Source organism: Panthera pardus, unplaced genomic scaffold (genome assembly GCF_024362965.1).
Source record: "Panthera pardus isolate Hobbes unplaced genomic scaffold, ASM2436296v1 HiC_scaffold_21, whole genome shotgun sequence".
Classification (NCBI taxonomy): domain Eukaryota; kingdom Metazoa; phylum Chordata; class Mammalia; order Carnivora; family Felidae; genus Panthera; species Panthera pardus.
Window position 1 is genome coordinate 64,884,946 of NW_026526777.1, and position 26,821 is coordinate 64,911,766.

General features: G+C 38.0%; 1 protein-coding gene across 4 annotated transcripts in view; it reads left to right on the top strand.

The window, feature by feature from the left end:
* CATSPERE (catsper channel auxiliary subunit epsilon) overlaps positions 1 to 26,821 on the top strand; it is a 196,099-nt gene that overhangs the window by 111,678 nt on the left and 57,600 nt on the right. For all 4 annotated transcript variants that reach the window (XR_008424703.1, XM_053909407.1, XM_053909406.1 and 1 more), the window contains 2 exons: positions 9,318 to 9,810; positions 20,576 to 21,050. Coding sequence is in view for 3 of the 4 variants with exons in the window: in XM_053909407.1 (XP_053765382.1) it covers positions 9,318 to 9,810; positions 20,576 to 21,050 (968 nt within the window). In the remaining variant the exon portion in view is untranslated. The remainder of the gene's footprint in view (positions 1 to 9,317; positions 9,811 to 20,575; positions 21,051 to 26,821) is intronic.

Consider the following 26,821-nt stretch of genomic DNA (forward strand, 5'->3'; position numbering starts at 1 on the left):
TGCTTTGTCAAAGATGAGTTGGCCATACTTTTGTGGGTTTAGTTCTGGGGTTTCTATTCTATTCCCTTGGTCTATGTGTCTGTTTTTGTGCCAATACCATGCTGTCTTGATGATTCCAGCTTTGTAGTAGAGGCTAAAGTCTGGGATTATGATGCCTCCTGCTTTGGTCTTCTTCAAAATTACTTTGGCTATTCGGGGTCTTTTGTGGTTCCATACAAATTTTAGGATTGCTTGTTCTAGCTTTGAGAAGAATGCTGGTGCAATTTTGATTGGGATTGCATTGAATGTGTAGATAGCTTTGGTATCTACATGGGTAGTATTGACATTTTAACAATATTTATTTTTCCAATCCATGAGCATGGAATGTTTTCCCATTTCTGTGTATCTTCTTCAATTTCCTTCATAAGCTTTCTATAGTTTTCAGCATACAGATCTTTTATATCTTTGGTTAGGTTTATTCCTAGGTATTTTATGCTTCTTGGTGCAATTGTGCATGGGATCAGTTTCTTTATTTGTCTTTCTGTTGCTTCATTGTTAGTGTATAAGAATGCAACTGATTTCTGTACATTGATTTTGTATCCTGCAACTTTGCTAAATTCATGTATCAGTTCTAGCAGACTTTTGGTGGAGTCTCTCGGATTTTCCATGTATAATATCATGTCATCTGCAAAAAGTGAAAGCTTAACTGCAGCTTTGCCAATTTTGATGGCTTTGATTTCCTTTTGTTGTCTTATTGCTGATGCTAGCACTTCCAACACTATGTGAAACAACAGCGGTGAGAGTGGACATCCCTGTCATGTTCCTGATCTCAGGGAAAAAGCTCTCAGTTTTTCCCCATTGAGGATGATATTAGCTGTGGGCTTTTCATAAATGGCTTTTATGATGTTTAAGTATGTTTTTTGTATCCCGACTTTCTCGAGGGTTTTTATTAAGAAAGGATGCTGAATTTTGTCAAATGCTTTTTCTGCATCGATTGACAGGATCATATGGTTCTTATTTTTTCTTTTATTAATGTGATGTATCACATTGATTGATTTGCAAATGTTGAGTCAACCCTGCATCCCAGGAATGAATCCCACTTGATCATGGTGAATAATTCTTTTTATATGCTGTTGAATTCGATTTGCTAGTATCTTATTGAGAATTTTTGCATCCATATTCATCAGGGATATTGGCCTGTAGTTCTCTTTTTTTTGCTGGGTCTCTGTCTGATTTGGGAATCAAAGTAATGCTCGCTTAATAGAATGAGTCCGGAAGTTTTCCTTCCCTTTCTATTTTTTGGAACAGCTTGAGAAGGATAGGTATTATCTCTGCTTTAAATGTCTGGTAGAATTCCCCAGGGAAGCCATCTGGTCCTGGACTCTTATTTGTTGGGAGATTTTTGGTAACTGATTCAATTTCTTCGCTGGTTATGGGTCTGTTCAAGCTTTCTATTTCTTCCTGTTTGAGTTTTGGAAGTGTGTGGGTGTTTAGGAATTTGTCCATTTCTTCCAGGTTGTCCAGTTTGTTGGCATATAATTTTTCATAGTATTCCCTGATAATTGCTTGTATTTTGAGGGATTGGTTGTAATAATTCCATTTTCATTCCTGATTTTATCTATTTGGGCCATCTCCCTTTTCTTTTTGAGAAGCCTGGCTAGAGGTTTGTCAATTTTGTTTATTTTTTCAAAAAACCAACTCTTGGTTTCATTGATCTGCTCTACAGTTTTTTTAGTTTCTATATTGTTTATTTCTGCTCTGATCTTTATTATTTCTCTTCTTCTGCTGTGTTTGGGGTATCTTTGCTATTCTGCTTCTATTTCCTTTAAGTGTGCTGTTAGATTTTGTATTTGGGATTTTTCTTGTTTCTTGAGATAGGCCTGGATTGCAAGGTATTTTCCTCTCAGGACTGTCTTCGCTGCATCCCAAAGCGTTTGGATTGTTGTCTTTTCATTTACATTTGTTTCCACGTATTTTTAAATTTCTTCTCTAATTGCCTGGTTGACCCATTCATGCTTTAGTAGGGTGTTCTCTAACCCCCATGCTTCTGGAGGTTTTCCAGACTTTTTCCTGTGGTTGATTTCAAGCTTCATAGCATTGTGGTCTGAAATATTCATGGTATGATCAATACTTGTATACTTATGAAGGGCTGTTTTGTGACCCAGTATGTGATCTATCTTGGAGAATGTTCCATGTGCACTCGAGAAGAAAGTATATTTTATTGCTTTGGGATGCAGAGTTCTAAATATATCTGTCAAGTCCATCTGATCCAATGTATCATTCAGGGCCCTTGTTTCTTTATTGATCCTGTGTCTAGATGATCTATTCATTGTTGTAAGTGGAGTATTAAAGTCCCCTGCAATTACCACATTCTTATCAATAAGGTTGCTTATGTTTGTGATTAATTGTTTTGTATATTTGGGGGCTCCCGTATTCGGCGCATAGACATTTATAATTGTTAGCTCTTTCTGATGGATAGGCCTTGTAATTAGTATATAATTCCCTTCTTCATCTCTTGTTACAGCCTTTAATTTAAAGTCTAGTTTGTCTGATCTAAGTCTGGCTACTCCAGCTTTCTTTTGAGTTCCAGTAGCATGATAGATAGTTCTCCATCCCCTCACTTTCAATCTGAAGGTGTCCTCAGGTCTAAAATGAGTCTCTTGTAGACAGCAAATAGATGGGTCTTGTTTTTTTTATCCATTCTGATACCCTACGTCTTTTGGTTGGAGCATTTAGTCCATTTACATTCAGTGTTATTATAGAAAGATATGGGTTTAGAGTCATTGTGATGTCTGTAGGTTTCATGCTTGTAGTGATGTCTCTGGTACTTTGTCGTCCTTGCAACATTTCACTCACAGAATCCCCCTTAGGATCTCTTGTAGGGCTGGTTTAGTGGTGATGAATTCCTTCAGTTTTTGTTTGTTTGGGAAGACCTTTATCTGTCCTTCTATTCTGAATGACAGACTTGCTGGATAAAGGATTCTCGGCTGCATGTTTTTTCTATTCATCACATTGAAGATTTCCTGCCATTCCTTTCTGGCCTGCCACGTATCAGTAGATAGGTCTGTCACTAGTCTTATCAGTCTCCCTTTATATGTTAGAGCATGTTTATCCCTAGCTGCCTTCAGAATTTTCTCTCTATCCTTGTATTTTGCCAGTTTCACTATGATATGTCGTGCAGAAGATCGATTCAAGTTACGTCTGAAGGGAGTTCTCTGTGCCTCTTGGATTTCAATGCCTTTTTCCTTCCCCAGATCAGGGAAGTTCTCAGCTATGATTTCTTCAAGTACACCTTCAGCACCTGTCTCTCTTTCTTCCTCCTCTGGAATACCAATTATGCATACATTATTATGTTTTATCGCATCACTTAGTTCTTTAATTCTGCCCTCATACTCCTGGATTTTTTTCTCTCTTTTTCTCAGCTTCCTCTTTTTCCACAATTTTATCATCTAGTTCACCTATTCTCTCCTCTGCCTCTTCAATCTGAGCTGCGGTCACCTACATTTTATTTTGCAGCTCGTTTGTAGCATTTTTAGCTCCTCCTGACTGTTTCTTAGTCCCTTGATCTCTGTAGTAATAGATTCTCTGTTGTCCTCTATACTTTTTTCAAGCCCAGCGATTAATTTTATGACTAGTATTTTAAATTCATTTTCTGTTACATTGCTTAAATCGTTTTTGATCAGTTTGTTAGCTGTCGCTACTTCCTGGAGTTTCTTTTGAGGAGAATTCTTCCATTTCATCATTTTGGATAGTCCCTGGAGTGGCATGGAACTGCAGGGCTCTTCCCCTGTGCTGTCTGGAGTAATTGCCTTGGTGGGTGAGGCTGCAGTCAGACCTGATGTCTGCCCCCAGCCCACTGCTGAGGCCACAGTCAGACTGGTGTGTACCTTATCTTCGCCTCTCCCAGTGGCAGCACTCACTGTGGAGTGGTGTGGCCCCTGTCTGGGCTACTTGCACACTGCCAGGCTTGTGGTGCTGCTTCTATAGGATCTTGTGTATTAGCCAGGGTGGATCCACAAGGTGCACAGGGGCGGGAGGGGCAGACTCAGCTCGCTTTGCCTTTGGTGATCCACTTTGGGAGGGGCCCTATGGCACTGGGTGGTGGCAGGGGGAGGAGGGAGGAGGCAGACCTGTCGGAGAGATGGATCCACAGAAGCACAGCATTGGGTGTTTGCGCGGTGCAAGCAAGTTCCCTGACGGGAACTAGTTCCCTTTGGGATTTTGGTTGGGGGATGGGCGAGGGAGATGGCGCTGGCCAGTGCCTTTGTTCCCTGCGAAGCTGAGCTCTGTCCTCCGGGGCTCAACGACTCTCCCTTTCATTGTTCTCTAGCCCTCCTGTCTCGGAGCAGAACTGTTGACTTATAACATTCCAGATGTTAAGCCCCACTGGCTGTCAGAACACACTCCGTCTGACCCCTCCACTTTTGCAAGCCGGATTTGGGGGTTCTGCCTTGCAGGGTGGGCTGGCTGCCCCTCCACCACCCCGGCTCCCTCCCGCCAGTCCGTGTAGTGTGCGCACCTCCTCTCCACCCTTCCTGCCCTCTTCCATGGGCCTCTTGTCTACGCTTGCTCCAGAGAGTCCGTTCTGCTAGTCTTCTGGCAGTTTTCTGGGTTATTTAGGGAGATGTGGGTGGAATCTAAGTGGTCAGCCAGACGTGGTGAGCCCGGTGGCCTCCTACACTGCCATCTTCCCTGGAAAACCTCTGAGAGTCTATGTATCCAAAACTAATTTTTTTTTTAATTTTTTTTTTAACGTTTATTTATTTTTGAGACAGAGAGAGACAGAGCATGAACGGGGGAGGGTCAGAGAGAGAGGGAGACACAGAATCCGAAACAGGCTCCAGGCTCTGAGCTGTCAACACAGAGCCCGACACGGGGCTCGAACTCACAGACTGCGAGATCATGACCTGAGCCGAAGTCGGCCGCCTAACTGACTGAGCCACCCAGGCGCCCCCAAAACTAATTTTTAAAAAGCACAGGAATGTGAACACAAGCGCAAACACAAAATCAGGCGAGTGTTTATGTGTAAGCAGGTAGGAGTGGAGGAAGGAGAGACATGGAGCGTTTCTAAGGTATGGGTAGCGTTCTGATTCTTGATCTAGGTGATTAATACACAGATGTTCATCTCAGTATTATTCTTTAAATGTGTGTGTGTATCATATACTCTTTTTGTATATATGATACATTCATAATAAAATTATTAAATATGTGGTGTTTAAAATTTTTTTAATGTTTATTTATTTTTGAGAGACAGAATGAGACAGAAGATGAGTGGGGGAGGGACAGAGAGAGAGAGAGGGAGACACAGAATCCAAAGCAGGCTCCAGGCTCTGAGCTGACAGCACAGAGTCTGACACGGGGCTCAAACCCATGAACTGTGAGATCATGACCTGAGCCGAAGTCAGATGCTCAACTGACTGAGCCACCCAGGTGTCCCCTAAATATGTGGCATTTTTAAAGAAACACAAAGAAAATACATATATATATATATATATATATATATATATATATATATATATATAATATTAGAGGTTCATTTTTTTTTACTTTACATCCAAATTAGTTAGCATGTAGTGAAACAATGATTTCAGGAGTAGATTCCTTAATGCCCCTTACCCATTTAGCCCATCCCCCCTCCTACAACCCCTCTAGTAACCCTCAGTTTGTTCTCCATATGTATGAGTCTCTTCTGTTTTGTCCCCCTCCTTGTTTATATACATATATATGTATAAATATATATATATATATATACATATTTTTTATTATTATTATTTTTTAATATTGCCTTGGATGCCATAAAATACCATCCACATGATGGTTTAGAATCAGGGTTTAGAAAAGGTTATCCTTATAAAAGATACATTTTGTAGTAAAACAAGAAAGCAAAATAGAAGAGATAGTTTTGGGCAGGACTTAAAAAACAGTAGAACATAAAGACAAGAGAATGGAAGAGGAACTCCCACGGGACATTAAGAGCACCAATAGTTCTGACAGGCAAACAGAAAGAACACACTTGAAATATAATATGGCAAGGGAAATTGAATAGGAAAAAATATGGAGATTCCCTGAAAATCATTTGGAATGGCTTGAATTTTTTCCTGGATATAATTAAGGGGCCATTGATGTTTCTAAGCAGAACAGCACTTAATGAAATTCAGTTTAAAGGAGATAAATTACAACATGGCAGATTAAATACAATTGTTTATCTCCACTCTCCCCCATAATCTCAGTAAGATAGTTGCAAGCCTACAAGGAGAAGCAATGGGAAGGGAGGCAAGAAAGTAGAAAGCAGAGAGAGAAGTGGTAACTGACTTAGTAGAGCATGAAATTGTATTAATTAAGAGCTCACAGAGGGAATTCTAAAGTGATGGGGACCCCCCAGTGTGCCTTCAGTTCTTTCCTCCTGCTCTGCTCCCTGAATATGGAAACCTAGCATACATCCTGGCAAGATAGAAGAGGAGTTTTCTTTGTGTTAACTGATCAGACCTACTTAAAACAACTTAAATTGGAGTCGGAAAGGAAAAAGCACGATGGAGCACATGGTGAGCAAGAAGTGTCCCTCAGAGCTGACCCACACACAACTTATTACAACTTCTCTCTTAAATATTAGACAACCAAAGACTAACAGAGAATTATACGTTCCAATATGAATGCCAGACACCTGAATCAACAAAAAGAACAGTAGAACTCAGAGGAAACAACACATAGAGGGAGCCAAAGAAAAGATCACAAAAAAGTATAAAATCTTCAGAGAAAGAGAAGATATTATACACATAAAAGAAATTAAGATGTTATAAAATGGGAAAGAAGTAAGAAAAGAATTTTGAAACGTGTATGATCACCATAAAAAAATCAAACATTTGAAAACAAAATGATAGACGTGGAAAATTGAAGATGTGGTTTATATATACAATGGAATACCTACTTGGCAATCAGAAGGAATGAAATCCTGCCATTTGTAACAGCATGGATGGAACTGGAAGGTATTATGCTAAGTGAAATAAGTCAGTCATAAAAAAGACAGATATATGTTTTCACTCATATGTGGAACTTGAGAAATTTAACAGAAGACCACGGGGGGAAGGGAAGGGGAAAAAATAGTTTCAAACAGAAAGGGAGGCAAACTATAAGAGACTCTTGAGGAAAATAAACTGAAGGTTGATAGGGGGATGGGGGGCTGGGAAATGGGTGATGGGCATTGAGGAGGGCATTTGTTGGGATGAGCACTGGGTGTTGTATGTAAGCAATGAATCACGGCAATCTACCCCCCAAACCAAGAGCACACTGTATGTACTGTAAGTCAGCTAACTTGACAATAAATTATATAGAAATAGAGAAAGAAAGAAAGAAAGAAAGAAAGAAAGAAAGAAAGAAAGAAAAAGAAAAATAAAGGCAGTAAAAAAAAAATAAGGAAAAAGAAAATTGAAATGCTCAGTATGTCTTAGCTAGGCCTTGAGTGCTGGCTCCTTTCTAGGCCTTGTAGATAGGAAGTTATCCATTCAAACAAAATAGTCACCGATGCTTAGTTATAATGGGGCTATACACATATGAAATTATTATTATATATAGAATAATATATTTATATTTATATATATACATATGTGTGTGTGTGTATATATATGACAATGTAACAAAATGGTACTGATGATTTTTTTATGTTTATTTATTTATTTTGAGAGAGAGAGAGAGAGAGAGAGAGAGAAAGTGGGGAAGGGGCAAAGAGAGAGGGAGAGAGAGAGAATCCCAGGCAGGCTGTGCACTGTTAGTGCAGAGCCTGAGGTGGGGCTTGAACTCACAAACCATGAGATCATGACCTGAGCTGAAATCAAGAGTCAGATGCTTAACCAATGAGCCACCCAGGCACCCCATGATGATTTTAGAAATTGTACTTGAAACTGATGTTACCGAGTCAGTAGTGTGGCTTGCCAAAAACAGTAATTGCATTGAGTGTCATGGCAGCATGGTGATTTGGTGATAACCCTACAAATGCCCCAACATGGGCTGCCTTGACCTGCCAGGACCACAGTCCGAGTGGGCAGAATGCCATCACCCAGGTATGTATTCACTGAGGAAATATAAAACTCAAGAGATGTTCACTGAACATCTACAACCCAACATCTCCTCGATTGTCCTGCTAAGAAACTCTCCTTGGAATTTTTCACGACTTCTGAGATTCATGGTAGAATGCTTGTTTTCACAAATTCCTCTGTATGTCCACTCAAAAGATAGACCCAGCCCTGTTGAATAATAGAATACCAAGAAAAAAAGGGGGAGATCCTAAAATCTTAAAGAAAGGCAACCCATTTAAATAATAGCAAGAATCAGTGTATCATCTGGCTTTTCATTAGTAAACTTTAATACAAAAAGAAGGGAGAAGATGCCCTCAGAGCTCTGAAGTCTCTGCCTAATTTATCCAGTAGGTGTGTAAAATATTTTCAGATATTCGGGGGTCTTAAAATTTTATGTTCATATATTTTCTATTCACATATACATGAATGTACGTTCATATTTCACATTCATATATATTTTTTATGTTCAATTTTATACTTTCACAGAGAGGTACTGAAGGATGTTCTTTAGCCAAACCAGAAAGATCAAAGCTCTGGACTGAGAACATGGTGCCTTCAGCCCAGAGAGTTATGAAGTGAACAAGTACTAGATGACCTGTCTTTACCACATGGAAAATATTAGGGAGCACCATTTCACCTCCTGGCACACTTAGGAAACAACAGATTTTCAAAATCAAATAATTATTAACTCTAAGAGAAGGATTATGAATATATATGTGTATATGTGAAGATGTAATTATAGTACAATAACTGGCTCAGTAGTAAACAATATTTACATAGTAAAACAATGTAAACCCTATAGGTTTAGCTAAACACTGTGATGTTGGAGAAGAGACGTATGGGTAGTTAAACTTTATGAGCAATACATCTTCATCTGTCATATAAGAAGCCAATAGATAATGTGTAAAAATTATATATTAAGAGAGAAGCATAAGAATATTTGAGAATTTGGAGACACACTGCAAATGAGAGAGCTGTAAGAGTCCAGATTGTTTTCCTTTGGGAACAAGAGTGAAGAATGTGGAGAAATGGGGCAGGGGTAGCCTTTTAGTGCTACTTAATTTGTTTCACCCAGATTTATGTTGATAAAAATAAAATTTTTTTAAAGATGATAAATGTCAGTAGTGTACAAAATGGATGACAAGAGAGGCCGTTACATTTTTATACATTCTATGTTTATAATTTCTACACTTAATTCTAATATTTTATATACATAATTTTTATATTTAATTTTTATATTTTTAATTTTCATATTCTTCTTCTTCTTAGGACCTGGCATATTTCAGTGCCAATGACAACAGATGATGTGCTAAAGGAAATTAAAGGAAATCAAGTGGCTTTTCAAGACTGCTTTATTGCAGATGTTCTTTTCCTGCTGACCTTCCCTTTGTTGACAATGCCCGAGATTCCTGACTCTTTACCAATCACTTCACCGCAAGGTAGTCAGTTAATATTAGCCTGGGCTACTTGTGTTCTTTCATCGGTTGTGGTGGTAGCTGATATGGAGACCTTTCAAACAAATGATTCATTCCGTACTTGGACCAGAATCAGAGTGCCTCCAAACATTTTGACTGACGATGAGAGACACAACGTGTCTGATGTGAACATATCATGGGATGGAATATTTTTTCTAATAAATGGTATTCTTTACATCAAAACTTTTACTGCGTTCAAAAGACTGGGAAGAAATGAAAATCTTCCTGATGGTGGAATTATTGGCATTACCTCAAGAAAATGGTGTTGGGCCAGACATTTATTAAAGGTTAGTAAAAGATTATATATATATGTATATTAGACTTACACATTTAGACAAATTCACCATATCACTTAATTCCATGATATAAAAGAGACTATACTATGCAGATTTTGCAGCGCTATTTTATTTTTGGTGGTAAGTAAAACCATCTTCCTAACCTAAATTTTCAGAAGCCTCTGTTTAGAGATTCATTTCCAACAACAAAGAATGAAATAAATCTTGGTTGTTATTATGCAGAGTCATTTAATTATATTATGAGAGTTTTGTTTTACCTCGATGTGGGCAAAAGGCCCAAAAAACTATTTTACCCAAAGATATCATGTGCTCTCAAAATTGGATTAACTTTCCTTTTTGACAATATAGTGAATAAAATATTTTAGACATTCTGACAGGTGTGAGGTGATATCTCCTTGTAGTTTTGATTTGCATTTCCCTGATGATGAGTGATGTTGAGCATCTTTTCATGTGTCTGTTGGCCATTGGAGTGTTTTCTTTGAAAAAATGTCTATTCATGTCTTCTGCCCATTTTTTTAAGTTTTTAAAATTTTTATTTTTTAATTTACACCCAAGTTAGTTAGCATATAGTGCAACCATGATTTCAGAAGTAGACTCCTTAATGCCCCTTACCCATTTAGCCCATCCCCCCTCCCACAGCCTCTCCAGCAACCCTCTGTTTGTTCTCCATATTTAAGAGTCTGTTTTGTCCCCCTCCCTGTTTTTATATTACTTTTGCTTCCCTTCCCTTCTGTTCATGTGTTTTGGATCTTAAAGTCTTAACGTGAGTGAAGTCACATGATATTTGTCTTTCTCTGACTAATTCATTTAGCATAATACCCTCTAGTTCTATCCACGTAGTTGCAAATGGCAAGATTTCATTCTTTTTGATTGCCAAGTAATACTCCATTGTATATATACACCACGTCTTCTTTATCCATTCATCCATCGATGGACATTTGGGCTCTTCCCATACTTTGGCTACTGTTGGTAGCACTGCTATAAACATTGGGGTGCGTATGCCCCTTCAAAACAGCACACCTGTATCCCTTGGATAGATACCTAGTAGTGCAATTGCTGGGGCATACAGTAGTTCTATTTTTAATTTTTTGAGGAACCTCCATACTGTTTTCCACAGTGGCTGCACCAGCTTGCATTCCCACCAACAATGCAAAAGAAAGCCTCTTTCTCTGCAGCCTCGCCAACATCTGTTGTTGCCTGAGTTGTTAATGTTAGCCATTCTGACAGGTTCATGAGGTGGTATCTCATTGTGGTTTTGATTTGTATTTCCCTGATAATAACTGATGTTGAGCATTTTTTCATGTGGAGGTTGGCCATCTGGATGTCTTCTTTGGAGAAGTTTCTATTCATGTCTTTTGCCCATTTCTTCACTGGATTATTTGTTTTTTGGATGTTGAGTTTGACAAGTTCTTTAGATATTTTGGATACTAACACTTTATCAGATATGTCATTTGCAAATATCCTCTCCCATTCCATAGGTTGTCTTTTAGTTTTACTTATTGTTTCCTTGGCTCTGCAGAGGTTTTTATTTTGACAAAGTCCCAATAGTTTATTTTTGCTTTTGTTTCTCTTGCCTTAAGAGACCTATCTAGTAAGAAGTTGCTATGCCAATGTAAAAGAGGTTACTGCCCGTGTTCTCCTCTAGGATTCTAATGGTTTCCTGTTTCACATTTAGGTCCTCATTTTAAATTTATTTTTGTGTGTGGTATAAGAAAGTGGTCCAGGTTCATTCTTCTGCATGTCACTGTCCAGTTTTCTCAACACCATTTGATGAAGAGACTGGGTTTTTTTTTGCATTGGATATTCTTTCCTGCTTTGTCAAAGATTAATAGTCCATATAGCTGTGGATTCATTTCTGGGTTTTCTATTCTGTTCCATTGATCTATGTCTATTTTGGGGCTTATACCATACTGTCTTGATTACTACAGCTTTGTAATATATTTTAAAGAAAGAACAAATTTTAAAAACTAATTAGAAAGTGTTTTGAACTATGGGCACCCGGGTGACTCAGTTGGCTAAGCATCAGACTCTTGATTTCAGCACAGGTCATGATCTCAGGGTTCATGAGTTAGGGCCCTGTGTTGGGCTCTGCACTGACAGTGTGGAGCCTGCTTGGGATTCTCTCTCTCCCTCTCTCTCTCTCTATGCCCCTCCACCGCTCACGCTTTCTTTCTCTCAAAATAAATAAACACTTTTTAAACTGAAAGAAAGAAACTGTTTTGAACTGAAAGAAAATAGAAACAGAATATGTCAAAATTGGTGGGATGCTACTGAAGAGATACTTAGAGGGAAATTTATAATATTAATCCTCTATATTACAAAAGAAGAAATATCTCAAATCCATGATCTCTGCTTCCACTTTAAGAAACCAGAAATGATTTCAACCAAAAGTAAACAGAAGAAAGGAAATAAAAAAAAAATCATTGGGTAAATTAATGACATTAAGAAAAACAAAACAAAATAAAAACAGAAAACCTACAGAGAAAATCAACAAAACCAAAAAGCTGATTCATTGAGAAGATCCATAAAATTGGCAACTCTTTAGCCAGACTGACTGAGGATAAAACAAAAAAGAGAAGACACAAATTGCCAATATTTAGAATCGGTGCAAAGTCTGCTGCCGCCAAAAAGACAGTAAAACAATGTTACAAACAACTGTAAATACAAAGTTAAAAAGAATCTAAAACACATTCAAAACCATAAAATGGATAAGTTACTTGAAAGACACAAACTACCAAAGCCTCCTTAAGAAGAAACAGATGACAGGGGTGCCTGGGTGGCTCAGTTGGGTAAGCGTCCAACTTTGGCTCAGGTCATGATCTCGCAGTTCGTGAGTTTGAGCCCCACATTGGGCTCTGTGCTGTCAGCTCAGAGCCTGGAACCAGCTTCAGGTTCTGTGTCTCCCTCTCTATCTCTGCCCCTCCCCCATTCATGCTCTGTTTCTCTCTCTCTTAAGAATAAACATTAGGGGCGCCTCGGTGGCTCAGTCGGTTAAGCAGCTGACTTCAGCTTGGGTCATGATCTCACCCAGCTGACTTCAGCTTGGGTCATGATCTCACAGTCCGTGAGTGAGCCCCGCGTCAGGCTCTAGGCTGATGGCTCAGAGCCTGGAGCCTGCTTCTGATTCTGTGTCTCCCTCTCTCTGCCCCTTCCCCACTCATGCTCTGTCTCTCTCTGTCTCTCAAAAATGAATAAATGTTAAAAAAAAATTAAAAAAAATAAAAGAAAAGAATAAACATTAAAAAAAAAAAACTAAAGAAGAAACAGATGACATGAATACTCTTACATCAATCAAAGAAATTGAATTTGTTATTTAAAAACCTTCCCACAAAGAAAGCTCCAGGCCAGGAGGATTTCATCAGTGTCCTGCTATATATTTTAAAAATAAATGATGCCAGTTCTAAACTTCAGAAAATTGAAGAGGGAGTAATACTTTTCAATTGATTCCATGGAGCAGCTTGTCTGATACTACAACCAAGAATAACATATTAGAAAAATATAAAACTACATAGCAATATCTCTCATAAACAAAATTTTAAACTTCTAGGCAAAATTTTAGCAAACTAGATCCAACAATATATAGAAAGGAAAATATATCATGCACAGGTAGGGTTTTAGTTCAGGAATGAAAGAGTGGTTTACATTAGAAAATCAATCAACACGATTTACCATATTAGAAAACAACAAAAGAAAAACCATATGATCATTTCAATAGACACAGAAAAGCACTTGGCAACATCCAATATACACAATTGATTTTAACAATCAGCCAAATAAGAATAAGAAGGAATTTCTTCAACTTAACACAGGACACTCATATAAAATGAATGGCTAACATTGCACATGATGGTAAAAGACTAGCCCACTTAGATTTAATGCAGTTATTGCTATGGTTGGGTTTAAGTCTACCATTTTGGTATCTATTTTCTATTAACACTATATATTCTTTATTTCTTTTTTTTTCTTGCCTTCCTTGCTTAAAATAAGGAACAAGGCAAGAATGTGTGCTCCTATTACTTCTATTCAACATTGTGCTGGCCATTCTAGTAGGTGCAATGAGTCAAGAAACAAAGGCATGTACATTGGAAAGGAAGAGTGAAACTGTCTTTATTACCAAACAGCATCATTAGATGCTGAAAAGGTTACAGAATATACAAGAAACCCATCAGGGCTAATAAATATGTTTACTAAGATTGCAGTTTACAATATCAATATAAAAACTCAATTTTATTTCCATATGAAATATACAATTTAATTTTGCATAGGAAATATACAAGCATAAAAATGAACAATAATAAATTGAAACTTTAAGAAATACTATTCATAGTACACTATAAAATATTAAGTGCTTAGGGATGATTCTGACAAAAGATGTGCAAGTGTATACACACTTAAAGACTACAAAACACAAATAACCGTATGATTTCACTCATGTGGAATTTAAGAAACAAAACGAACAAGCCAAGGGAAGAGAAGGAGAGGCAGACCAAGAAACAGACCCTTAACTATAGAGAACAAACTTATGGTCACCAGAAGAGAGGTGGGTGGAGGGGTGATGGAAATAGGTGATGGGGATTAAGGAGTGATGAGCGCTGGGTGATATACGGAAGTGTTGAATCACTATATTGTACACCTGAAACTAATATTACACTGTGTGTTAACTCACTGGAATTTAAAAGCTTAAAAAAATGATACCACGCACACATACCACCACACACACTACACATATAACACACACACACACACACACACACACACACACACACACATTACAAAATATTACTGGTGAAATAAAAGACTTAAGTGGAGAGATCTGTTCATGGGTGAGAAGACTCTGTTAAGGTGTCAATGCTTGAGAAATTCAGCACACATCAGTTAAAATCCCAGTAGGCTTCTAATAGAAATTGAGAAGCTGATTCTAAAAGTCATACGGAAATTCAAGAGAGAACAAAAAAAATTTCCAGATTTCCAAGAACAAATGCCATTAAAAATGTACAAGATCTTGGTTGAGACGAAAATAAAATATTATCAAAAATATTAATAAAGATCCGAATACATAGCTATATCATGTTCATGGATTAGAATATAGAATATTTTAAGCTTTTCAATTCTTCCCAGATTTATCTATAGATTTGATGCTGTTCCAATCAAACTCCCAATGTTACTTTGTGGAGCTCAGTACACTGATTCTAAAATACATATCAAAGAGTAAAGAGCTGAGAGTTGGAATGGTTGGGTAGCAAAGTATTTCTTCTATCATACATCAAAATTTATTATAAGGCTATAGTAATTAAAACATAAAATATTTATGGCAGTTTTTTTTTTCATTTCGTTCCACATCTCACCAACATTGGGTGTGTCCAATCTTTTATTATCTAAACTCTTCTAGAGGGTATGCACTAGCTTTCTTATGTTTCATGCTTATATGGTGCATTATTTTTATCCTTTTACGATCAATCTGTCTGTGATTCTTATACACTGCAGTCTTGCTTCTTCTCCAGTGTGACAATATATGCTTTAAAATTATAGTATTCAGGGGCACCTGGGTGGCTCAGTTGGTTAAGCATCTGACTTCGGCTCAGGTCATGATCTCGTGAGTTCACGAGTTCACGAGTTCGAGCTCCATGTAAGGCTCTATTCTGACCACTCAAAGCCTGGAGCCTGCTTCAGATTCTGTATCTCCCTTTCTCTCTGCCCCTCCCCTGTTTGCACTCACTCTCTCTCTCTTGTCTCTGTCTCTGTCTCTGTCTCTCTCTCTCAAAAATAAACATTAAAAAAATATTTTAAAAATTATAGTATTCAGTCCACCTAGATTTAACATAACTACTGCTATGGTTGGAGTTAAGTCTACCATCTTGGTATTTGTTTTCCAGTAACCCCACATGTTCTTTGTTCCTTTGTTTCTCTCTTCCTTCCTCTGAAGGAATCATGTTTTTTTCAGTATCTCTGTTTTCAACTGTGTTCATTTTTTTTTTTTTTTTGTTCAAGATCTTCTTTGTAGTGATTGCACTTGGCTGTACAGCAATCTTTTTGTTAAGGCTATTTATTTATTTTAAGAGAGAGTGTATGCACGTGCACATGCATGAGTGGGGAAGGGGCAGAGAGAGAGGGAAAGAGAGAGAATCCCAAGCAGGCTTCCTGCTGTCAGTGCAGAGCCCAATGCAGTGCTCAGTGTCATGAACTGTGGGATTATGACCTGAGCCAAAACCAAGAATCTGATGCACAACAGACTGAGCCACCCAGGTGCCCCATAATAATCATCTTTAATTTATCAGAGTCTAATTTCAAGTAGTATATACTTAACAACAGTGTAAGAAACTTATGACTGTATGGTTCCATTTATATCCCTCCCACCCTTTATATTCTTATCTCATATTTTACTTCTAAATATGCTATAAATTTCAAAATACATTGTTACTATTTTTCCTTTAAAAAGGTCAATTGTCAGGGGGCCTGGGTGGCTCAGTCAGTTAAGCGGCTGACTGATTTCGGCTCAGGTCATGATCTCATGGTTTGTGAGTTCGAGCCCCACCTTGGGCTCTGTGCTGACAGCACAGGGATTCTCTCTCTCCCTCTCTCTCTGCCCCTACCCTACTTTGTGTGCTCTCTCTCATTCTCTCTCTCTCTCTCTCTCAAAAAAAAAAGTAAGTAAATAAATGAATTAATAGTCAATTGTGATAAAGATATATAGATATATAGATATAAACTGATGGCAAAATAAGTCTTTATAGATATATTCTCCCAGGCATGCTTCATTTCTGTTTGCATATCCAGAGTTCCTCCTGAATCCATTTCCCTTTTGCCTGAGGAATATCTTTGAATTTTCCTATACAACAAGTTCTCTCAGCATTTGTCTGTATAAAGGTGTCTTTATTTTTTGGCCTTCATTTTTGAAGGGCATTTTTCACTGAATACAGAATTATAGGATGACAGCTGGGTTTTGTTGTTTTTAAAGCAATTTATGATGACATCGTTCCATTATCTTATGGCCTCTATCATTTTGGGGAAGAAGTCAGCCATCATTCATGCCATTGTTCTCATATATACAATGTGTCTTTTTATCTGTCGCTGCTTTTAGAATTTGCACGTTATCTTTGGTCTTCAGCATTTTTATTATGTATTATTCATTGGTAGTTAGGTGTGATTTCCTTTGTGTGTATCCTGTTTGTGGTTCAACTGAGTCTCTTGGGTTTCTGGGATTATGTCAGTCATTAATTTGGGGATGTTCTTGGACATTATCTCTTCAAATATTTCTTCTGCACCATTCTGTTTTTCCTCTCCTTCTAGGGGTTTAAAAATGCATATATGACACCATTTAATATTGTCCCACAGACCTCAGTCTGTTCATTTTGTGTTTACTCTACTTCTTTCTTTGTATTTCAGTTTGTATATTAACCTGTCTTCAAGCTCACAGCCCCTCAGCTTTTCCCACTTTACTCTTCAATGCGTCTAATAATTTTTTTATTCCTGATGTCATATTTTTTTTATTTATAACATTTTCACTTTGTTCTTTTTTATCATTTACATATCTCAGCTGAAAGTCCCCATCTCTGTACTCGCGTTGCCCATCTTTTCCAGTAGGTCCTTCAGTATTTTTATCAGTTATTACTTCTTTAGCCATACCTGGGCTCTTAGCACTGACAAGATTCCAGGGATCTCTTCATACTTTACAACTGGCCCACCACCTTTCCAAACTCGAGGACAGCTGTCTCTGCTTTATAGTCTAGCTGCCAGCTTTTGATCGCTAAGGAATTCTCTTTCCTCATCTGCCCTGGGATTTTCAGGCATTGGGAGATCTCTCTCTCTCTTTCTCTTTCTCTCTCTCTCTCTCTCTCTCTCTCTCTCTCTCTCATGCTTCCCTGTCCCCAGTTGTGGCAGGGAGGCTGCCTTACACTTTGTAAAGGCCAAGCATGTCTCAGAGGGAGAGTCTCTCAACCCCCGTATCCCACTCCCAGCCTATGGTAGCTGAGAATCCAGAGTACAGATGGATTTCTCTCAACTTTGCTGCCTTGCGGCCTGCCCCCTCCCTGTCTTCAGAGGATTACTGCTTTATTTTTGGGAGAGTCCCTGAATGCCTCAAGGGGATCTCTCAGCTCCCTGGCCTTGTCCCAAAACCTTTGGCTTACTACACCTATGCACTAGGTGAAGATCTATGGGAAAGTTTGTGGGTGGGTAAAAACTCATTCCATGGCTGAGGCTCCTTGGAATTCCCATATGTCATATTTATGATGGATTCCTCTTCCCATCCCTCTGCCAAGAATGAGCATAACCTTGGGTCTTCTCTATGAGAAGCTCATCACTTTGTTTCTAATATATTTACTCTTGGAAGATCATCTCACACTCATTTAAGCAACACAAGCTCTAGACTTTTTTTTTCAGTTTTTATTTCTTTTCTTATTTTTAAAAAAATTTTTTTAAAGTTTAAATACAAATTAATTAACATATAGTGTAATAATAATTTCAGGAATAAAATTTAGTGATTCATCACTTACATATAACAACCCAGTGTTCATCCCAACAAGTGCCCTCCTTAATGCCCCTCACCTCTTTAGCCCTTCCTCCCACCCAAACCCTGTCAGCAACCCTCAGTTTTTTCTCTGTATTTAAGAGTCTCTTATGGTTTGTCTCCCTCTTTGTTTTTATATTAATTTTGCTTCCCTTCCCTTCTGTTCATCTGTTTTGGATCTTAAATTCCACATATGAGTGAAATCATAGATTTGTCTTTCTCTTACTGACTCATTTCACTTAGCACAATACCCTCCAGTTCCATCTACGTAGTTGCAAATGGCAAGATTTCATTCTTTTTGATTGCCGAGTAATACTCCATTATATATATATATATATATATATATATATATATATATATATATATATATATATATACATACCACGTCTTCCTTATCCATTCATCCATCAATGGACATTTGGGCTCTTTCCATACTTTGGCTATTGTTGATAGTGCTGCTATAAACATTGAAGGGTGCATGTGTCCCTTCAAATCAGCATACATGTATCCTTTGGATAAATACCTAGTAGTGCAATTGCTGGGTCATAGGGTAGTTCTATTTTTAAGTTTTTGAGGAAACTCCATACTGTTTTCCAGAGTGGCTGCACCAGTTTGCATTCCTACCAGCAGTGCAAAAGTTGTCCTCTTTCTCTGCATCCTCGCCAACATCTGTTGTTGCCTGTGTTGTTAATGTTAGCCATTCTGGCAGGTGTGAGGTGGTATCTCATTGTGGTTTTGATTTGTATTTCCCCAATGATGAATGATGTTGAGGATTTTTTCATGTGTCTGTCAGCCATCTGGATGTCTTCTTTGGAGAAGCGTCTATTCGTGTCTTTTGCCCATTTCTTCACTGGATTGTTCTTTTTTGGGTGTTGAGTTTGATAAGTTCTTTATAGATTTTGAATACTAACCCTTTATCTGATATGTCATTTACAAATTTCTTTTCCCATTCCTTCAGTTGCCTTTTAGTTTTGCTGATTGTTTCCTTCGCTGTGCAGAAACTTTATATCTTGATGAGGTCCCTATAGTTCATTTTTGCTTTTGTTTTCCTTACCTCTGGAGAAATATCAAGTAAGAAGTTGCTGCAGCTGAGGTCAAAGGGGTTGTTGCTTGTTTTCTCCTCAAGGCTTTTGATAGCTTCCTGTCTTATGTTTAGATCTTTCATCCATTTTGAGTTTATGGATTTGAGTGTATGGTGTAAGAAAGCGGTCCAGGTTCATTCTTCTGCATGTCGCTGTCCAGTTTTCCCAGCCTACTTGCTGAAGAGACTGTCTTTTTTCCATTGGATATTCTTTCCTGCTTTGTCAAAGATTAGTTGGCCATACATTTGTGGGTCCATTTCTGGGTTCTCTAATTCTGTTCCATTGTGTCTGTTCTTGTGCCAGTACCATACTGTCTTGATGATGACAGCTTTGTAACACTGTTTGTAGTCTTGAATTGTGATGCCTCCAGCTTTGCTTTTCTTTTTCAAGATTGCCTTGGCTATTCAGAGTTTTTTCTGGTTCCATACAAGTCTTAGGATTGTTTGTTCTAGCTCTGTGAAGAATGCTGGTGTTATTTTGATAGGGGTTGCATTGAATGTGTAGATTGCTTGGGTAGTGTCGACATTTTATCACTATGTGCCCAAGAGACTCCTTTTGACAGTCATGAAAATAGAAGTTACATATTAAGTAAAAATCTCTAAGAATTAGAAACAATTGGGAAGAAGAGACAGGGGAGAAGAGGGATCTTGGCTTGCTAAATGAAATTAGGCCCACTGAATTTCAGACACAGCAGTCTCTCTAACAGCCTGTGTTCATAAAAGGGTAGTATTGATCCAAAGTTTTAAGTTCTCTCTTCTCTTGATCTCATATCCAAGGAAGCTATCATTCCAAAAATAACTTCATGTTTGAAGTGTCTTTATATCTTGACTGTAGTGAACATCAAAAAGGCACTCCTGGCCAGAGTGGATAAATACATAAGAAAAGAGAAGGCTGATATTCTCTGGGGATTTAAAAGGGAATTAAAATTAATTATGTCTATAGATAAAGAATAAAATTACTGAAATAACTTATATTTATGAATATATATAATATGATATATTTCCATGTAATGTATTTCAATGCCTGGAGTATTATTCAGAAATACACTAAGAGTCCAACCTTAATAGTTACTACATTTTATTTTTAAATATAGCAAATTAGAAGACAGGAATTGTAAGGACCATCCCTAAAACAAAAGATCTTTAAGTTATTTTCCATTTTGTTACAGAGTAAAATAAGAAGTATCTTCGCAGTCTGGACCAAAAGTGAACTTTATCTTGGATATCCTCTTCTTAAATTTATGAAAATAATGACTACTGAAAAACTGAAAAGCCTTCTAAATATATCACCAACCGATACACTAACTATACACAATGTTGAGTATCCAGGACACCCTTTGGAGATTGCCTTGTTATTAAGTTACTGCTCTGCATGCACAGTCAACAAAAAGATTTATGTGGTAATATATAATGAAGATACAGAGCAGTGGATGAACCAAGACTTTGCATTAGATGTCCCTAGTGACACTTTTGTAAATGCACATTTTCTATATTCAGCACTTCCAGAATTAGTACTATGGGACAAACATAGGGTCTACTATTGCTATCACAATTTCACCGAGACTGGAGTCATCCAAACACCTACAGAGTTTGGAAACTTATCAAGGTTGTCACAGAACAGCACCATTCATGTTATTTTCATCGGTGAGCCATTCTCAGTCTGCAAAAATTTATTCTAGATTTTCTAGTAGATACCTTCCTTCCGAAGATGTAACAATTATAAATGCACTAATATATGGGTATATGGGTAGAGAAAGGTGTACTTTTTACTGCCTAAAAACGGATATGTTTTAAGCTCCACTAAGGTCAGTTATGATCTCACATAGCAAAATGGCCAACTCCAGTTCTGGGGTTTTTTTTTCCCGTTAGATTCATTTCGGTCAATCAGCACATACATATGCATTTTAGTGTTGGAAGTGATATGGTGTTGTATTCATTTCCTAGGACTCCTTAGGGCTACCACTAGCTGGGTGGCTTCAAACAACACGAATTTATTGTCTCAATTTTGGAGGCTAGAAGTCCACATTCAGGGTATCAGCAAAGCCATGAATTCCCTCTGAATGCCATGAATTCAGAATCCCTCTGAAACCCAAAGGGGAATCTTTCATTGCTTCTTCCCAGCTTTTGGTGGCTTTCTGGTAAACCTGGCCGTCCCTTGGCTTGCAGCTGCATCATCCCAACCTCTGCCTTCATCACGATGTCGCATTCTCCCTGTGTCCTCACACGCCAACTTGTTGTAAGGACACCAGGGCCCACCCTGCTCCAGGAGCACCTCATCTTAACTGATTGCCTCTGTAATGACCCTATTTCCAAATAAGGTCACATTCTGAAGGAGTACTGGGAATTAGAACATCAACATATCTTTTCTGAGGGGACACAATTCAAGCTATGGCACATTTTGTAGAGTTAAGTGGACCTGTATTCACATCCATGAGCAAGTCATTGAACCTTTCCAAGCTTCGGTAATCTAATCTAGAATGTAGGGCGGCTGTGTCAACTGGATAAGAGATTGTATGTAAAATGCTTAAAATAAAACTGGGCGCATGGTAAACCTTCAGCTAATAGTAGTTATTCTTGATCTTGTTATCCCTGAGGTAGCATACTAAACATTATAGGCAATGCTGAGAAATAGGAAGTGCAATCCTCAAAAAGCCTAGTTAGGAGGTAACCCCAAACATGGAATTTAAAGGAAATGTCGCTGTCATTCATAATCAGTCTTTCTTGACCTCTATCACCCTTCAACTTCCAACCTTTTGATTTTTATGTTCCCTTTTACAACAAAACTCTAAAAAATATTGCCTAGTTTCACTTTTTCCTCTTTCCTCCCTTTCTCTTGAAGGCACTCTAATCAAATATTCCATGGAAACCGCTCTTGTTAAGGTTCTCGATGACCTCCACTGTGCTAACCCAGTGGCCAATTTTCAGCCATCTTCCATGACCTGGCAGCAGCATTGGAAACCACTTAGCAGGGCCTTATTCTTGAAATACTTTTTCTTTTTGAAGTTTATTTTTTACTTTTTCTTGAAATTCTAATTGGTTAACATACAGTGCAACAATGGTTTCAGGATAGAATTCAGTGATTCATCACTACATACAACACCCAGTGCTCATCATAACAAGTGCCCTCCTTAATGCCCATCCCCCATCTAGCCCATCCCCCACCCACCTCCCTCCATCAATCCTATTTGTTCTCTACCGTTAAGAATCACTTTTTACCTCTTTTTACCCCTTTCAACATGTCCATGTTTTGTTTCTTAGCTTCCACGTATGAGTGAAATCATATGGTGCTTGTCTTTGGCTTATTTTGCTTAGCGTAATATACCCTATCTCCATCCATGTCATGGCAAATGGCAAGATTTCACTCTTTTTGATGGCTGAGTATTATTCCTTTGTGTACATATACACCACATCTTCTTTATCCATTCATCAGTTAATGGACATTGGGTCTCCCTCCATAGTTTGGCTATTGTTGATAATACTGCTATAAACACTGGGGTACATGGACCCCTTTGAATCTGCGTTTTTGTATCCTTGGGGTAAACACCTAGTAGTGCAATTGCTGGATCATAGGGTAGTCCTGGTATTCGCTTTTTGAGAAGCCAGAGTGGCTGCACCAGTTTGCATTCCCACCAACAGCACAAGAGTTTTCCCCTTCAAAATGCTTTTTTTCACCTGACTTTTGGGCTATCGCTTTTTTACTCTTCCTACTACCTCACTGGCTACTCCTCCTCAGCCTCTTTTCCATCTTCATCTTCCTGATTCCCAAATGGAGAGGCACCTCAGGGTTTGGTTTTCAGGAATCTTCTGAGTTCTGTTTACATTTGCTCTGCCCTCTGGCCATAAGCCCTAGCCTCAACTCCAGGCCTTATTCCCAGCTGCCTTCAGCATACCTTCACTCGGATGACTAGTAGGTATCTTAGATTTGACATCCAAGAACGGATCCCTGAGTTTCTCACTCCTATCTCAACCTGCTCCTTGCCTAGTCCTTTCCTGTCAAGTAAATATCACCTCTTCCTGTCTTCCCAGGCACAAACCTTGACCTCATCCTCAAATCTTTCCCTTTGACATCCCACAACGAATCCACGGGCAGCTCCTGGTGGCTCTATCTAAAAAGTCTATCTAAAATCTAACCCCTTTCCACCATGCTCACTCCAGTCCAAGCCAGTGTCCTCTCCAGCCCATACATGTAAGAGCCTTTCATGTGCTCTCCCTGCCTCCACCAGATTAGAGTCACTGGGAAGCTAGCGTGAGCCTTTCAAAACATGCAAAATCACATTACTCCTCAGCTTAAAACCCTCATTTGGCTTCCTGTATCACTCAGGATAAAATCCAAAACTGTTACCATGGCCCGAAAAGCAGTATGTGGTTTGGCCCCAGACTCTGATGTCATCTATCACTTGACCCTTTGTTCACTGTTACCTAGCTGCAGACTGGCCTCTTCGCTGTTCCCTGGTTACCTACTGTTTCATATGCCAAAAGCGTTGTTCACATTGATGTCTACATGACTCTTAACATTGGATTCAGGTTTAAGTCCAAATGCCAGCTGTTTGGAGAGCTCTTCCCTAACCCTGACCTAACTCCCATGCTGTGTCCCTTACACTTCTTCATTTTGTTCACAGCACTTCTCATCTAACAAATTACACGTGTACTTATTCATTAACTGAATCTTCCAACAAAAAACAAACTTTGTGTGACTTTGTTATATTTCCTGCTTTACCCACAGTGTCTAATATAGTATATAATAGGTACTTTTTTGAATAAATGGATGAACATGTATTCATTGAACATGCACTATTTGCGAGATGCTCTTCTGGGAATTGGAGATAGCATGGAAATTGGACATAATCCCCACCCTTTCAGCACTTACAAAATTGCAGAGGATAAAGACAAGTAAACCTACAAACAATGCAACATGGCTAATGCTATAACAGAGCCAGTATTGGGCGCTACAGAATCACATAAATTGAGTACCTTTCTCAAGTCTGGGGTGGGGGTGGGGAGATACAGAAGGCTTCCTTGGAGAAGTGATGTCTAAGCTGAGGCTTGGGAAATGGGTAGAGGTTAGGTAAGCAGTGAAGACAGCAATGAAGACAGTGTACCCAACCACCCAGAGACAGAGACAACGGGTACAACCCAGGACACGAAAGACCATACACTGCTGAAACAGAGTTCTCCAGAGAAAAAAAGAAGTCTCCCCTGGAGAAATGAAGTTCAGATTATGAAAGTCCTCACAAGCCATGTGAGAAAATTGGACCTTCTCCTGCAGCCTGTATAGGGAATTCTAAAGAGTTTTCAGCAAGAGAGAAGCAGAATATTTGTGTTTTTAAAAGACCGCTGGCCACCATGATAAGGAGATAAGGTTAGAATAGTAAATTGGGGATAGATTTTATTTTTTACTTTTTTTATAGAAAATATTTTTTTAATGTTACATTTGTCCCAACACAGCATTCCACTAACATATCTGTATGGGTATGTGCATTTTACACAAGTGTATAAAAATGTATATGTACATTTTTTAATTTAAATTTTGGTTAGGGGGCGCCTGGGTGGCTCAGTAGATTAAGCATCTGGCTTCAGCTCAGGTCATGATCTCACCTTTTGTGAGTTCAAGCCCCGCATTGGGCTCTTTGCTGACAGCTCTGCTTCAGATTCTGGGACTCCGTCTTTCTCTGTCCTCCCCCGCTCATACTCTGTCTCTCTCTGTCTCTCTCTCTCTCAAAAATAAATAAACTTTAAAAAAAATTTTAATTTAAATTTTAGTTAGTTAACATACAGTGTAATATTAGTTTCAGGAGTAGAATTCAGTGATCCATCACTACATACAACACCCAGTGCTCATCCCAACACTTGGGGATAGATTTTAGAGGGACCTTAAAGTCTGAATGTTGTACTGAAGGCCATTTGGAAACACGGAAATAAAAAGCTTAAACAATTCATAAACATGAAATATGAAGTCAAAAGCCTTCCACCTTCACCATTTTCATTCCTCAAATAACCCACTATTCAAAAGTTCCTGTGAATTTATTCAGACTTTTGAAAAAGAAAATTCAAAACATAATAAGCTGTATTTTCAAAATATCTAATACACATAAAAACTATGCCACTTTCACTGCCACAGTGTTCATGGTTTAACTGTACTATTATTTAGACCAATAGGAGTATAAACAGATATTTACATAGATAGATATCAGACTTCATTTCTTTTGCTACTACAAATAATGCTGCAGGAAATGTGCTTCTATATATGTATATGTTTTCTACACTTGTACAGGTATTCTTTGATATAAGTTATTAGATGTAGAATTCGTGATTCAAAGCTCTGAATATTCAAAAAATCAATAAATCTTTCCAGTTGCTCTCCAGCAAAAGTTGCCACAGTCTGTTTCCCCAAAAGTATTAGAAAATGTGTATTTTCATATGACATATTTGATATTTACCCACAGTACAGAAAAAAATGGGTAATTCTCATTTTAGGACTCATTTTATAATTAGAAGTTATATCTAGTTTCATGTGTTTATTGGCCATATTCTTCTATGGATTGTCAGTTCTTACTCTTGAGATATTTTTGCATGGGGTTATCTATTTTCTTATTGATACTGATATGGTCGTTACTCACAGTGTATATTCACCATTTATCTTTGACATGTATTGCAAATATTGTCTCTTGTGTGTAATTTCTTGTACCTTTTTGGAGGGATTTGGTATTTAGAATTTGTGTTTTTGTGTAGTTAAATTTGTTAATATTTTTACTTGTGACTTTGGATGTAATGTCATAATTTGAAAGGTCTTTTCAATTACAAAAATATTACTAAGTATTTTCTTTTATCATTTTTACTTTTCTAATTTGCATATTTCAATCTTTAATTCATCCAGAATTGTGTTTGGTATAAGTTAAGAATTTCGTTCTATTTTTTGTCTTTATGTCTTTCACTGAAAGCTGATGTTGCCTTCAAATCACTCTTTTAGAAACCAACCCTTACCCCCCAGATTTGAAATACCACCTTCCTTATCTATTTATTACTCATGTCAACCAGGTTCATTTTCTAGGCTATTCTGTTCCACTCCTACCTGCATGAGCTCTCTGTCGTTTTGATTACTGTAGCCCTAATCTCCTAACACACCACATAATTCACTTATTTTCATGTCCTATTGACTGTATTCCTGAAGGAATGTAAGTTACACAAGAGGGAGGACTTTCTGGGTTTTCCCCTAATGTATCCCCCACAAGTTTCTAGAACACTGTGTAGCCAGAACAGGCATGCAATTTATTGAAGAGATGATGATATGTGTGCAATATTAGGTCTTCGCAAGCAGGAATGTTGTACACTTCATTATTTGTATTTTCTCTAATTGGTTTCTTCAAATATCCCATCTCTTTAGTCAATTTTAAATTTTTTTTTTTTCAACGTTTTTA